The sequence below is a fragment of the Bubalus kerabau genome, chromosome 2, assembly GCF_029407905.1.
Source record: "Bubalus kerabau isolate K-KA32 ecotype Philippines breed swamp buffalo chromosome 2, PCC_UOA_SB_1v2, whole genome shotgun sequence".
Classification (NCBI taxonomy): Eukaryota; Metazoa; Chordata; class Mammalia; order Artiodactyla; family Bovidae; genus Bubalus; species Bubalus kerabau.
This window is the reverse complement of record NC_073625.1, coordinates 53,501,572-53,517,229: the sequence shown is the minus strand read 5'-3', so window position 1 is coordinate 53,517,229 and position 15,658 is coordinate 53,501,572. Positions and strand designations below refer to the sequence as shown.

At 42.6% G+C, this 15,658-nt stretch overlaps 1 protein-coding gene across 5 annotated transcripts; it reads right to left on the bottom strand.

Annotated features, from left to right (window-relative positions):
* Positions 1-2,444: 2,444 nt before the first annotated feature.
* RWDD2B (RWD domain containing 2B) lies at positions 2,445-15,143 on the bottom strand. Of its 5 annotated transcripts, XM_055567744.1 has the most exons (9): positions 14,982-15,143; positions 11,101-11,271; positions 10,964-11,028; positions 10,437-10,490; positions 6,299-6,525; positions 6,142-6,209; positions 5,663-6,025; positions 3,593-3,750; positions 2,445-3,032 (listed from the first exon to the last, which is right to left on the bottom strand). In XM_055567744.1, the coding sequence occupies exons 5-9, from the start codon at positions 6,503-6,505 to the stop codon at positions 2,884-2,886; spliced, it is 945 nt and encodes a 314-aa protein (XP_055423719.1). In that variant the 5' UTR covers positions 6,506-6,525; positions 10,437-10,490; positions 10,964-11,028; positions 11,101-11,271; positions 14,982-15,143; the 3' UTR covers positions 2,445-2,883. The 5 variants fall into 5 exon arrangements, with proteins under 5 accessions (XP_055423719.1, XP_055423718.1, XP_055423717.1 ...); XM_055567743.1 differs by lacking the exon at positions 10,964-11,028; XM_055567742.1 differs by lacking the exons at positions 10,437-10,490; positions 10,964-11,028 and adding an exon at positions 11,889-12,009 and having other exon boundaries at positions 14,982-15,119.
* Positions 15,144-15,658: the final 515 nt, after the last annotated feature.

The following is a 15,658-nucleotide window of genomic DNA, read 5'->3' as shown; positions in this document are numbered from 1 at the left end:
TCCATGTCCAGTTGCTTCCTGATCTGCATACAGATTTCTCAAGAGGCCGGTCAGGTGTTCTGGTATTCCCATCTCTTTCAGAATTTTCCACAGTTTCGGTGATTCACACAAAGGCTTTGGCATAGTCAATAAAGCAGAAATAGATGTTTTTCTGGAATTCTTGCTTTTTTGATGATCCAGCGGATGTTGGCAATTTGATCTCTGGTTCCTCTGCCTTTTCTAAAATCAGCTTGAACATCTGCAAGTTCACAGTTCACGTATTGCTGAGGCCTGGCTTGGAGAGTTTGAGCATTACTTTACTGGCGTGTGAGATGAGTGCAATTGTGCGGTAGTTTGAGCATTCTTTGGCATTGCATCAGTTCCTTTTATGTTCTATTAACTCTTGGCTGCCTGGTAGCTTTAGTGGAATTTCACGAATGATACATTGTTAGGTTTCCCTGATATACATTTTCTTTAAAAAAGAAATCTGTGCTTGTTACTTTTATATAGGTGCCAAAAGTAATCATCAGTTCTGCTGGATAGCAGATAAGTTTTTTGCTTTTTTAATGTACTCTGTGAAATTTCCCTGATATACAACTTCCTTTAAGAAAAAAATCTGTGCTTGTTACTTCTATATAAGTGCCAAAAGTAATCATCAGTTCTGTTGGACAGCAGATAAGTTTTGTTTTTTTTTAATGCACTCTGTCAAATTAATATACAGGGGGTAGGGCTGGCTTTGACTTTGTTAATCCAAACTTAGTTTGGTTTTATGAGGTTAAATTTAGAATTTTTGATTCTGTTTTGACTTAAGAAAACTATTGTTTGTACCAGAATTACTTTTACAAATAAAAATGGCTATGTAGCCAATGTTTCCTGCCAACACTGGTGCTTTCTATAGAGTCTACCGATTATGTTAAACATAACTTGAGACTAAGACTTTGTTTTAAAGATTTATCATTTCTTTATAGATGATTTCAGTTCAAGATATTTTTCAGATTAATACATTGACAAACTCTTATTATGGAATAAACATCATGCAATCATACTGAATAATTTTATGTTTGCTGCTGCTACTGCCAAGTCACTTCAGTCGTGTCCAACTCTGTGCGACCCCAGAGATGGCAGCCGGCCAGGCTCCCCCGTCCCTGGGATTCTCCAGGCAAGAACACTGGAGTGGGTTGCCAGTTCCTTCTCCAATGCATGAAAGTGAAAAGTGAAAGTGAAGTCGCTCAGTCGTGTCCGACTCCTAGCAACCTCATGGACTGCAGCCTACCAGGCTCCTCCGTCCATGGGATTTTCCAGGCAAGAGTACTGGAGTGGGGTTCCATTGCGTTTAAGGATGTCTATATACATAGTACATTGGTTTGGTTGATTAGTCACTAAGTCATGTCTGACTCTTGTGACCCCATGGACTGTATCCTGCCAGGCTCCTCTGTCCATGAGACTTCCCAGGCAAGAACACTGGAGTAGGTTGCCATCTCATTCTCCAGTGAATCCTTCCAACCCAGGGATCACACCTCTGTCTTGGCATTGGCAGGCAGGTTCTTTACCACTGAGCCACCCAGGGAAGCCTGTAATCATTGGTAAAAGTCTAAAAAACCTATATTGCCTATTACATTTAACTTTAGTTTCTTAAGTTTTTACTGTGTCTTTTACATAATATAATGTAGGCAGACTATCTAACTTGCTGTTTTCTTTATTGATGACTAATACTTCGATTCATTTTCAAAGAAAATTTCTTACTTATGAGGTTGAAAACTCTGTACTTCTCTTGGCCACTGTGTTAATAGTTCAATGTCTAAATTTGACAGTTGTCTGTGAAGAAAGCTTATAAAGCTACATTATTGTAGTCTATGTTTTTATATTACACTTGAGATCTATATATTTATATACAATGTGTTTTTCATTAAAATAATATACAACGATTAAAGAAGTTTTAGCAGTTTGGCCCTGCTGAAAGTAACATGGGCATCAGCTGGCCCCCTTGGGGCAACAGACAAAGCCTGTTGCCATGTCGGTATCACGTTTGGTGGGGTACTGCATCCAAATCTGGAAGTGGCTGGGGAAGTCAGAAACTAAGGTACAGCTGGCCCATCCAGCTGTGTGGTGGCAACAGAGGAGGGCCTGGCATTTTCCAGGCAGCTGACAGGGCACCAGGGAGGTGGGCAGCAGGGAGGGAACCTGAGAAGGCACGTAAGACTTGTATCCATGCATACATTTGGATTCTTCCTTGTGTGTATATCCAAGATCTATCCACGTTTCCTTGTAGTTCTACTTTATCCCTTTTGTCTTCTACCTAGCACTGAGTAATATGTAGCATAATGTACTTATTGATTGGCTTAGTGATGGCCACATAAGTTGCCTCCGACTGTTTTACTAAGATAAACAATGTATTGTGCCCCCAACTCCCACCCGTTCCTCTATCCGAGTCTGACTCCTCAAGGAACACCCAACACACAGGATCAACCTGAGTGGTAGCAATTAGTAAATATTTAATCATCACTTTTGAAACTGGTTTATGCAGGGTCTCGAAAACCAGGTTGTGTGTTTATTTGAGTGGGTCAACTTGCTGAAAGTAGATTTACAGAAAGCCACTTGCAGAATGAAAAAAATTTGTCAAAATCCAATTTGCCAAAAACGAATGCTCTAAATTACCAATTCCATGCACGCTTGAGACCTATTAAAAAGTCTTTAAAGCCTTCTGTGAGGTAAGCCAAGGAGCAGGGGCAGAGCGTGAGCATACAGAAATAGAGATGAACTGCAAACTCTGTTTAAGAAAAATCCCCCCTGTCTTTGTACCAAATGGCTGGGGTACATGCAAAACTAATGCTCTGAAAAAAATCTAACTGGCAAACTCACTTTCAGCTGCTAGTAACAGGCACAGAAATACAAATAAAACTGGTTTTATTTCCTAATAAGCTGTCTAGAGATAGGCAGGTGCTCGTGTTGGATCAGTGGTTCAACTGCTTGAGGACTGGCATCTCTGTGGCTCTCTTCAGCCCTCCTTCCTTCATGGCTGAGGACTACTGCAGCTCCAGTGATCACTTTGATGCCTGTGACAGAGGAGAGGGAAGAGGTGCCCTAGTTGTACCTATCACTTTAATCAGGGAAGCAAAAGTCTTCCCAGAGGTTCCATGCTCAAAGCTGTGTCCCCCGGCCACCCTAGCTGCAAGAGAGTCTGAGACAGTGAGCATTTATAGCTTTTCCAGGTTCTTTAGTGGAGACAGATACAGGGGATAGGGGTTGGGAATGGGTGGCAAGTTGGACCACCAATGTTATAATTAAATATAATTAACTTCTCTTTCAAAATAGGTAGCTTGTAAGTCAAGAAATGTCTATCAACAATTTTAAGATTATAACTTAAAACAGTTCTAATCATGACATATTTTTAACAGATGCGTTTCCACTACATTGCTTTTCCTTTTTTTCCTCCCTAACATTCTAGAGTGGGACTAGAGTCAAATTAATCTTTCAAGCAAAAGAGAGGAAAAATCAAAAGACCAACAGTGGCAAAACGCTTTCAGCCACTCCCCTGCTCACTGTCCTTCCACACCAAACAACATCTGGAAAACATTCCCACATTCGTTGGCATTCAAAAACTGATACAGCTGACCAAAGTCCATGTGGTTTCCTCTGGCTCCATTGACACTGAATACTTTTTCTTCAAAACCTGAAAATTTTCTTTGTCTCTCCATGTCCTCACTTGTACCATCAAAAGGAATGTCTTCTCGATGGCGAATTAAAATTCTCTTCCAGTTTAATTTTCTGAGCCTGAAAAGAAATTTTCAGAGTAGAAATTGTGAAGATGTGTATTCTAAAGCCCTGAAAGTACAAGTTATAAAATAGATTTATCAATGCTTTTTCCTAGAAGAAATGTCCTTTAATCTCACATGGATTTTATTTTAATCTAATATGATTCCAGTAATGCATGATCAGTCATGTCTGTTTTGCAATGCTATGGACTGTAAGCCCGTCAGGCTCCTCTGTCCAAGGGCTTTTCCAGGCAAGAATACTGGAGTGGGTTGCCATTTCCTCCATATCCCATCCCCAAACTCATTTACTGCTATTATCACTGCCTGGTATCAGCATTTTACAAATGTACGAATTCCTGAATCTCAACCTCTTGAAGGGGCTTGTCATTTAGGGCATCAGTAGAGAAATAAGGTTCCCTGGTGGCTCAGACAGTAAAGAATTTGCTGCAATGCAGGAGACCCGGATTCAGTTTCTGGGTCAGGAAGATTCCCTGGAGAAGGGAATGGCAACCCACTCCAGTATTCTTGCCTGGAGAATTCCATGGACGCAGAAGCCTGGCAGGCTACAGCCCATGGGGTCGCTAAGAGTCGGACATGACTGAGCGACCGATACTTTTCATTTCTCACTTTCAGAGAAATAAAATTAGAAATCTTGTTCCACAGGGTACACACAACTTACAGCATCGCTAAGATGAGAGAAGAATCAGATCCATAGAAATGGAGGGGACAGTAGACAGTGTTGTGGGCAGGGGCGGGATTTAATGTCTATCTACAGAACATCTTCTCTGTGCCATGTGTCAGGTGAGGTGAGTACGCTGACCAAATGTGAGTGCTGTTTTAGACTAAATCCTGTTATGACTTCAGGGACACACAGATTTCCACATCTCTAGTATCATGTGATACATGACACAGTGACAGACTTTTTTCCTGGGCTCCAAAATCACTGCAGATGGTGACTGCAGGCATGAAATTAAGAGACACTTACTCTTTGGAAGGAAAGCTATGACCAACCTAGATAGCATATTGAAAAGCAGAGACGTTACTTTGCCAACAAAGGTCCGTCTAGTCAAAGCTATGGTTTTTCCAGTAGTCATGTATGAATGTGAGAGTTGGACCATAAAGAAAACTGAGTGCTGAAGAATTGATGCTTTGGAACTGCGGTGCTGGAGAAGACTCTTGAGAGTCCCTTGGACTGCAAGGAGATCCAACCAGTCTATCTTAAAGGAAATCAGTCCTGAATATTCATTGGAAGGATGGATGCTGAAGCTGAAGCTCCAATACTTCGGCCAACAGATGCAAAGAACTGACTCATTGAAAAAGACCCTGATGCTGGGAAAGATTGAAGGAAGGAGGAGAAGGGGACGACAGAGGATGAGAGGGCTGGATGGCATCACCAGGTCTATAAACGTGAGTTTGAGTAGATTCTAGGAGTTGGTGATGGACAGAGAAGCCTGGCGTGCTACAGTCCATGGGGTCGCAAAGAGTCAGACATGACTGAGCGACTGAACTAAACTGAACTGAGTATCATGTTGCATACTGTAATAATTGACAAGGCATACAGAAGTTGTGAAAACCTTGGACTTCTCTGGTGATACAGTGGATAAGAATCCACCTGCCAGTGCAGGAGACATGGGTTTGATTGCTGGTCCAGTGAGATTCCACGTACTGTGAAGCCACTAAGCCCATGAGGCACAACTCCAGAAGCCTGCATGCTTTAGGGCCTGCAAACCACAACTCCTGAAGCCCCTGCCTGGCGCCCTAGAGCCAGCAAGTCACAACTCCTGAGCCCGTGTGTCTAAAGCCTGTGCTCTGCTACAAGAGAGCAGACCACAACTAGAGAGTAGTGCCCACTCGCTATAAGAGGAGAGAAAGCCCGCACATAGCAACGAAGACCCAGCGCAACAACAACAAAAAAGGTTGTGATAGCCAACCTTGACCAGAATTCTTCACAGGTGCTCTGTGGGCCTTCCACACAAACAACACCAGGTTTCCCAGGCATGCTGAACCCAGAGAGGGAAAGCTCCTTTGCCCACTCGAGAATACTCTTTCTTTTGTATTTGTTGTAGATGTGATGGCTGTAGATCCAGAGCCTTGTGAGAACGCAGTCGCCTGGCTGGACTATACTTCCTGGAGCAGGGGATGGGGTGACGTCTTTGCTGATGTAGCCAGAAGCACGTTCTCGAACCCACTCTGTGGCATTCAGGATACAGACATCTCCGAGACAGTTCTTTTGTAGGTATGTAGTCAGATCCATATTCAGCCGAGCCTGCTCGGATCTACTTAATAATTCTGACCTGATGGAAGACATATGGGATTAAACATTAAATCAATTTTCTCAGAACAAACTTGAGAAGTGCTTTTGTTCTCAGATTAGTTTTTCCTCTAAAGTTGGCCAGGGTCTGTAACGTACCTGACAGTAATTTCAGGCAGAACTGCAGGGTATTTAAAAGGAAGAATACAGGCCAGAGAAAACATCACCTGATTAAAAAAACAGAGAGAAAAATTGCCCTAAGTGCTGTTTTAAGTTGAGACATATTTCAGTGCTTCCAAAAGTAACACTGAATTACCATTGCTTCCTCAGATACGTCCAGGTTCATACTGATTGTAAAGTAAACTTTTGAAGATCGTCCTTCCATGGTCCTCTTTTCAATGCATTCTTTCAGTTCTGCTAAAGCCAGCTGGTCATTCACGATGAGCTCGTTCTCACTGGGGAACATACTGGCCAGCAGGTCTAACTCAGAGAGTTGGGCCTCTGCCTGTTCAATCTCAGTCATTTCGCGGTACCTGTAAGTTTCTAAGAAGGTAAGGATAAGAGAGACATTTATAAATACAGTCTTGGGAGAACTCACCATCGGTACATATTGAATATGGGTACTTAATGAAAATCTGATTTCTTAATAAAATATGACATTTAATCAGAATACCTTCTGTGTTACTTTCAGATGTAATATACTAAGGATCAAAAGGGGTTTCCCTGGTAGCTCAGTGGGTGAAGAATCTGCCTGCAATGCGGGAGACCCAGGTTTGATCCTTGGGTCAGGAAGATCCCCTGGAGAAAGGAATAGCAATCTACTCCAGTATTCCTGCCTGGGAAATCCCATGGATAGAGGAGCCTGGCGGGCTACAATCCATGAGGTGGCAAAAAGTTGGATGCGATTGAGTGACTAAACCACCTCCAAGGATCCAAACTATAGGACAACCCAATGACAGTGATAAAACTCCAAAGAAACCCAGGCACCAAATTTCTCTATATGTAGATAGTTGATGTGGCATCTTGAGATACCACAATGAGCAATTACATGGAAGTAAACATGGAACAACAGACTGGTCCCAAATAGGAAAAGGAGTACATCAAGGCTGTATATTGTCACCCTGCTTATTTAACTTATATGCAGACTACATCATGAGAAATGCTGGGCTGGAAGAAGCACAAGCTGGAATCAAGATTGCTGGGAGAAATATCAGTAACCCTAGATATGCAGATGACACCACCCTTATGGTAGAAAGTGAAGAGGAACTCAAAAGCCTCTTGATGAAAGTGAAAGTGGAGAGTGAAAAAGTTGGCTTAAAGCTCAACATTCAGAAAACGAAGATCATGGCATCCGGTCCCATCACTTCATGGGAAATAGATGGGGAAACAGTGGAAACAGTGTCAGACTTTATTTTTTGGGGCTCCAAAATCACTGCAGATGGTGACTGCAGCCATTAAATTAAAAGACACTTACTCCTTGGAAGAAAAGTTATGACCAACCTAGATAGCATATTCTAAAGCAGAGATATTACTTTGCCAACAAAGGTTTGTCTAGTCAAGGCTATGGTTTTTCCTGTGGTCATATATGGATGTAAGAGTTGGACTGTGAAGAAGGCTGAGCACTGAAGAACTGATGCTTTTGAACTGTGGTGTTGGAGAGGACTCTTGAGAGTCCCTTGGACTGCAAGGAGATCCAACCAGTCCATTCTAAGAGATTAGTTCTGGGTGTTCTTTGGAAGGAATGATGCTAAAGCTGAAACTGCAGTACTTTGGCCACCTCATGCGAAGAGTTGACTCATTGGAAAAGACTCTGATGCTGGGAGGGATTGGGGGCAAGAGGAGAAGGGGACGACAGAGGATGAGATGGCTGGATGGCATCATTGACTTGATGGACATGAATCTGAGTGAACTCCGGGGCAGGGAGGCCTGGCGTGCTGCGATTCATGGGGTCGCAAAGAGTCAGACACGACTGAGCGACTGAACTGAACTGAACTGAACTGAAACTAATTGTGTAGTCAAAAGTCATATCAATGATATAACCAGTAGAGAGGCTCTGATTGGTTACCTTGGAAACTCAGAATTAAAAGAATAAGGAAGAAAGTTAGATGTGTGGTCATTTTTTTTTCTTCATATTCATTAGTTTTTTAAAAATAGAAGAATGTGAAAAACAGAAAATAAAGGCTAATTATCCCACAGCTCAAGTAACACAGGTCAACAACAGCAAAAAATTTACAAGATTATAAAATTCAAATGACGGAGAAAGGTTTAAAAAGTGAAGACACAGTTTGCTGCTGGTGACTGCTTCCCCTAGCTAGTCCCCTATCCAAGGCAGAGATTTTGGTGTTTCAGAAACATTTTAGGTATTACACATATACATATATGGAACACACATGGTGGTATAATGTGTAAATAAAGGTAGAGAATGAAATATATAATTAAAATGTATCTACAAGGGGTGATATTTACAAATCTTTTGTCCTTACTTCCTAACTCTCTCCCCACCAAATATATTTTGGAGATCTATTCACTGTCAGCACATGGATTGATCTATCTCATTCTTTCTGGTGGTTGACTATCATAGTGAATCAGATAGATATGTCATAATTTATTGCATTCCTTATCTACTGATGGCCACTGGGTTTTTTCCCACAGTTTTGCTATTACGAACACTTCTGTAATGGAATTTTATGTATACACACACCCACACAAACACACACCAGTTTGGTGAGCTGTGAATAATATATACACAAGAATAAGTTTGCAGAGGTGGCTGACTGGTACAGCATTTTAAAAGTTTTAGGCATTTAAAAGTTTTAGACAATATTTAGAATATTGTCAAGTTGCCTTCCAGAAAGTTGCTACATGGAAGTTTAAAATTTTCACACAGTCCCCTGCTTTAAAAAAAATTCTTGGCATAAAGTCTTTATATGGTGTTCCATATCTGTGTGAGCCATTCATTAGTTTTTATTTTTAAGGAGGCAGACTCACCAGCCTTTCCTTTCACAGCTTCTGGACTTTGAATCTTTGTTGGAAAAGATTCTTCCCCACTCCAAGGTTATAAAGATTACAAGATGCTAACCAAAATAGGATTTTAAAACATTTTTTAGAATTTAATAACTTGATTTTCATTTGCAAGAAAGTGCTGCTGCTGCTGCTAAGTCACTTCAGTCGTGTCCGACTCTATGTGACCCCATAGACGGCAGCCCACCAGGCTCCCCTGTCCCTGGGATTCTCCAGGCAAGAACACTGGAGTGGCTTGCCATTTTCTTCTCCGCAAGAAAGTGCAGGGCCATCTAATAAAACATGGAGGCTGAGCACATGTATTTGTTTCTCTTTCTCTCTTTTCCCTCCATTAAAATTAGAGTAAAGGAATAGATTCTTAAATATAAAGGGACAGGAAATGACAGATAAAAGCTGTCAACAAAATACGGGAAGATGGAAAAGGGGTGAATGAATCACAGCTAACTTAGATTTCAGCTTTCTTCCCTTTATTAACTGCTTGGTTGGGTGGGGAAGGGAACTGCAGAACTTCAGAAGGGCTCAGAACTGTCAACTCCAGCTACTTTGGAAAGCTGCTCTGTGTATGCCATAGAAAACATGAATTTGTTGAAACTCTAGAGTCTAGACTTTAGACTCTCTTTCAGGGTTTCTTAATATTGGCACTACATATCTGATGGCTGAATCACAAATTATAAGACTGTTGTTCTAAATGTATGTAGAAGAAAAATTTAAGATTATTATATCATTGAATTAAAAGTGACAAGGTTTCTGTATTTTACTGACACCGGTAAAATATGACACCAGCAGACTATAGTGGGTTGCTACTTCTTCAGTGTCAAGTCTGGGCTATTTGAGGCAAAAAAAAAAATCCAAAGGAGTGATCATCATGTCCTTTCTTGGGTCCTGAGGTCCTTTGCTGATCTGCCACCCTCTCTCCACCTTTCAGAATATTTTTGTGTTTTTTATATATATATATATATATATATATATATCACGATTCTTTTGGGGAAGACTAGGAAAAATATCCTGAAAAGTGGAAGTCCCTCTAACACAATATTTTTAATTTATCAAGTTGGCATTAAAAAAAAAGAAAAAGGGGGAAATGTTGTTATAAGGAAAGCTGATCTAAAAATGCCAATCTTATGAAGCTGACCTGAAGAAAAACAAACACATAAATATGTGTTTCTAAGGATGGTCACTGTTAATAATAATAAAAAATTTCAGAAATGGCTTAATTGTTCAGCAACAGTACAGTAGTTAAGTAAATACATAGGCATACCTTGGAGATACTGCAGGTTTAATTCTAGAACACCATAATAAAGTGAGTATCACAATAAAGTGAATGACACAAATATTTTGATTTCTCAGTGCATATAAGTCATGTTTATACTACACTGTATTCTGTTAAGTATGCAATAGAATTATGTCTGAAAAAAAAAAAACAATGCACGTACCTTAATGATAATCTTTTTGTAATAATGACATCAAAGATCACTGGTCACAGATCACTATAACCAATATAGTAATAATGAAAAGTTTTAAATATTGTGAGAATTACCAAAATGTGAGAGCAAGACATAAAGGGAGCAGATGCTGTGGGAAAAATACCACCAGGAGATGTGCTCAAGAGTTGCAACAAACCTTCAATTTGTAAAGAACAAAAAAACATACTATCTGCAAAGTGCAATAAAATGAGATATGCCTGTACACCCAAACAGTAGAATATTATGAAATAACTTAAAAAATGGGTATTGACATTGATGTTCATGATGTATGGTTACTTAAAATAGTATATTGTAAAAATAAAAAAAAATGAAAATAGTAGATTGTAGAACAATATAAATAATCTTAATCAATAAATAATATTACTGTTCCTTCTTATACCATCACACATACATGAAAAAAAAAATCACAAAGAGAATTCACAAAACAATTAACAATTGGCTAATGTGGGTTGACAGAAGAAGAGAAGGATTTTCACCTTTTAATTTGTATGCTTCTATATTGCTTGAAGTTCATGATTAGCATGTAGTACCTCTAAATTCACTAGAAAGGAATAAGAGTTATGCTTCTGAATGGCAACCTGAAACCCACTGATGCAGAGGAAACACGGCTTACCTTCTCAACAAGAATTTACTCTGGGGAATCAAACACCATTATTTCAGTTGGTGGTGTCTTCATGGACTTCCTTTTCATCTTTGGTAAAGGTTGTTTGGGCAGCTATTATCTGTAGAGCTTCATCCTTCCTTCCTTCCTGGAACTATTTAGTTTGAAGATCAGGACTTATATCTAATAAAATATAGAAGAGTGAAGGTAAAAAGGCCAAGTGTTCAGTGACCAGTATTATCACAAGGATTAAAATGAGGACATGATCAATAAAATGGGTCATCAAAAAAAGATTTGAGGAAAGTGGCACAATTTGACTTGAGTCTTAAAGGAAGGGTAAGACTTAGACACGGAGAAGGCAATGGCACCCCACTCCAGTACTCTTGCCTGGAAAATCCCATGGGTGGAGGAGCCTGGTGGGCTGCAGTCCATGAGGTTGCCAAGAGTCGGACACGACTGAGTGACTTCACTTTCACTTTTCACTTTCATGCATTGGAGAAGGAACTGGCAACCCACTCCAGTGTTCTTGCCTGGAGAATCCCAGGGACGGGGGAGCCTGGTGGGCTGCCATCCATGGGGTCGCACAGAGTCAGACACGACTGAAGTGACTTAGCAGTAGCAGCAGCAAGACTTAGACAAGGGAGGAGGAGGCATAATGTGGTAAGGGAAGAAAGGTGTGCAGGGCAAAAAAGCACAAGAAAAACAGCAAGAGCCTGAACCTGTCCCTTCTTCCCAAGTCCAACTGCCCAGGTATAATTCAGGGAGTCATCGTTTGGAATATTTTCCCTTATGCTACTTACTGTTTGTCCTCTAAACCCATCCTTGGTCCTTCTTTACCCTTCCCTGGACTCTGGACAGCTGACCTCCACAGCCTATAGCACCCAAGTCTTCTGCATTTCTTGTGGTTGGCCAATGCTCTGGCTGGAAGTGGGAGGATGAGAGGAGAAAGAGGCCAGGGTATTTCTTCATTATTCTTTCCCTGCTTTGGTGGGATTCTGACAATGACCTATGACCAAGCTCCTGCAAGCAGCCCTTCACTTCTTTAGCTTCAGTAGAGCTTTCAGCCTAGAGAAAGTCAGAGTTCCTTTAAATCTGGCCATACCTTGGGACCTCCCCTGGTGGTCTAGTGGTTAAGACTCTGTGTTTCCACTGCAGGGGGTGTACGTTTGATCCCTGGTCAGGGAACTAAGATCCCCTTGTACCGTGCTGCTGCTGCTGCTGCTGCTAAGTCGCTTCAGTCGTGTCCAACTCTGTGCGACCCCATGGACAGCAGCCCACCCAGCTCCCCTGACCCTGGGATTCTCCAGGCAAGAACACTGGAGTGGGTTGCCATTTCCTTCTCCAGTGCATGAAAGTGAAAAGTGAAAGTGAAGTCGCTCAGTCGTGTCTGACTCTTTGTGACCCCATGGACTGCAGCCCACCAGGCTCCTCTGTCCACGGGATTTTCCAGGCAAGAGTGCTGGAGTGGGGTGCCATTGCCTTCTCTGCTCGTACCATGTGATAAGGCCAAAAGATATATATGTAGGTGTGTGTGTGTGTCTGTGTGCACTTAGTCGCTCAGTCATGTCTGACTCTTTGTGACCCCATGGACTGTGGCCCACCAGGCTCCTTTGTCCATGGAATTTTCCATGCAAGAATAGTGGAGTGGGTTGCCATTCCCTTCTCCAGGAAATACACACACACATATATCTTCAGAATATATATATATATCTTCAGAAATATTTAAAATCCCTGGATTATTAGAATTCCTTATCTTTTCTAGTCCTGTTGGAGTTGGGGAACTAGGAAACAACTCGTTAGATGGTTATTAGAGGAGGTGAATTTACTTTGGATTTATCATAGTGGTTAAGTATACTCTGTTGCCAGACTGCCAAGATGCAACTCCTGGCTCTGCCACTTTCCAACTGTGTGACCTGAGGCAGGTGGCTTAATTTTCTGTGCCTTACTCTTCCCATCTCCAGAATGGGCATGACAGGGCTGCTGTAAGTTATTAAGTGAGGATGTGTGGGAAGTACTTAAAATGATGCCTGGCAACAGAGTAAGTGCCATAAAGAGCTTGCTATTTTTATATTCAATCAACAAATATTTCTTGAGCACCTATTGTATGTCAAGCACTAAGACTGCAATGATGGACTAAAGTAACAACAACAAAAAAATCTCTGCTGTCAGAGATTTAACCTAGTGGGAGCAGCCTATGTTAACAGAACACACACACACATTGCCATGCTCTCTTCCTCTTCCTGGGGATCTTCCCGACCCAGGGATTGAACATACGTCTCCTGCAGCTCCTGCATTGCAGGTTGATCCTTTACCACTGAGGCACTGGGGAAGCACCACATACATTGCTCCCCCACACCCCACATATATGTCCAGTGAATAACTGTTATGAAGAAGATAAATAAGAGAAGGTGCAAGTTGCTGGGAGCGGTTCAATTATACACAGGCTGGCCAGGGACAGCCTTTTTGCTAAGGTGACTGTGGGGGAACGAGACCTGAAGGCACTGAAGGAGAAAGCCATGTGTTGAAATGAGCAAAAAGTCTTCCAGGCAAAAGGAACAGCATGTCCATAGGCCAGGAAGCAGGATGATGCTACACGAGGTGTCTGGAGCAGTGAGCCAGGGGCAGGGTTTTAGGACAAAACGTTAGAGAGGAAATCAGGGGCAGTCATGTTGGAACTCAGGGAATGGCTAGGATTTAGGATTTTTTTTAAATATATATCTATTATTTATTCAGCTGTGCCAGGTCTTAATTGCAGCACTGGGGATCTTGTAGCATTTGATCACCAAGGAAGTCCCAGGATTTGGGGTTTTATCCTGACTGATATGGAAGGCCATTGAAGGGGTCTGACTTATTAAAGGCCCACACTCACTGCTGGGAAGAAGGATGGAAGCAGAGTTAGCAGGTAGGCACTACGATGATAGGAGAGATGATGGTGGCTTGGATTAGGGTATGGTGGAAATGGTGAGCAACTGTTCGTGTTCTAGACATGTATTAAGAGTAGACACAACAGGATCATTTTTGAATTATATGTGATATGTAAGAATAACTCCGAGGCTTCGAGAAAACTCGAAGAATGGACCTACCATTTACTTGGATGGGGAAGATGGTGTAAATCTGAAGCTTGGTCTTAGACATTCTAGGTAATGAAATGTCTGTCAAGTCACCTAGTAAGTACAGACGTCCAGCAGGCAGCTAGATGAACAACTACGGTGTTTATAAGAGATCTGGCTGAAGATGTAATTTGGGGAGTACTGAGCATTTCTCTAAAAGCACGTTTGTTTAGTCAGTGAGGGAGTGAGTTAATTCGGGAACAGGCCTCATTGAGTTTAGAGGTCTGGGTCTCAGCGACACATGGGTGGACAGCTACCGGAGTGATGTCACAAATAAGTGATTTGTCCAGTTGTTTTCGTAGACGAGGCTTCAGTCCCAGAAACACCTTGAACAGGATATTCTGACTCAAGGTTTTAGTGAATATCACTGTAAGAACGTAGAATGACACGACCTTCCTTTTTCCCTTGCAGTTTTTTTTCTTTTTATTTTGACTATTAACTTACTTAGAAAGTTTCCCCTGACCCCAACCTTAACGACAGACCATGTTCAGGATGCGTGTGGTGTGTTTGTGTTTGGGGGGGGGGGGGCGGGGCGGGTGTTTGGAGAGGGGGGGGCGGGTGCGGAATGGGGATTACGGGGGGTTGGGGGCGGTGGGGCGCGCGGTGGAGAGGAGACGAGGGTGGGCGGGGCCAGGAAACGCGAAGCTAGTTCTAACCAATGAGCGGTGAGAAGTTGGTGGGAAGTCGGGGCCACCAAGTCGCCGAGTTACCGAGCGACGGACTGGGCCGCCGCAGCCCAGGAACTCCCGGTCCGCAGGTGCCACCGGTGGACAGAAGACTCACCTCGAGCCATGGACCCACTCAGTGCTGTAACCCCGCGTTTCCTGGCTGCACAAACGTCTCGATTCTTATTCGGAGACACCCTCAAGGATCCCAGGGCTAGCGAACCGGAATCCGACAAACAGCCTAGGTCCGGCCGCCTGAGTAGAGTGAGACACCTCCCTCCCGGACGGCCGCATGCGCGTTCTCAAGCCCGCGCGTCCCGGAAGTCGGAGCTGAGAAAACCGGGATCCCTGGGCCTGGTTTCGTTTCTGTCAGCCGGATAGTTTTTGTTTTTGCCTATTCGCGTTTCCCAGCTGCTGCCACTGTCAGTGAGAAGCATGGCCGGCAAGTTTCCTGGGTTAGGATATGGTCCATTGAAGTAACGCTCCTCAAATTCGAACTTGCGGCGGAGTCCTTCGGGGATCTTGGTATAACGCAGATGGGATTCGCAAGGTAGCCTTGGAGTCCCACGTTTTGCATTCCTAAGATCTTCCCAGGTAGTAGCGGTCCTGCTGGCCCCTGAACGACGCTGAGTAGCTAGGCAGTAGGGACAGGTGAGCGTGGATGGTGGCCGTGGCGACTCTAGAAAGGACCCTGTGCCAACACAGAAATTTATCTCCGCGAATCAAGGACAGTTTTAAGCTGACTCCCCAACACGAGAGTAATTAAAAGATGTTTTTCTTAACCAACTAAATGTA

What these genes read in the sequence shown, in the direction of transcription:
- RWDD2B (XM_055567744.1), bottom strand. Translation starts at nt 6,505, where the DNA reads ATGACTGAGATTGAACAGGCAGAGGCCCAACTCTCTGAGTTAGACCTG. An exon ending in ACGTATCTGAGGAAGCAATG is followed by an intron (nt 6,210 to 6,298) that starts GTAATTCAGTGT and finishes TTTTTTAATCAG; the next exon opens with GTGATGTTTTCTCTGGCCTG. An exon ending in CTGCCTGAAATTACTGTCAG is followed by an intron (nt 6,026 to 6,141) that starts GTACGTTACAGA and finishes GTCTTCCATCAG; the next exon opens with GTCAGAATTATTAAGTAGAT.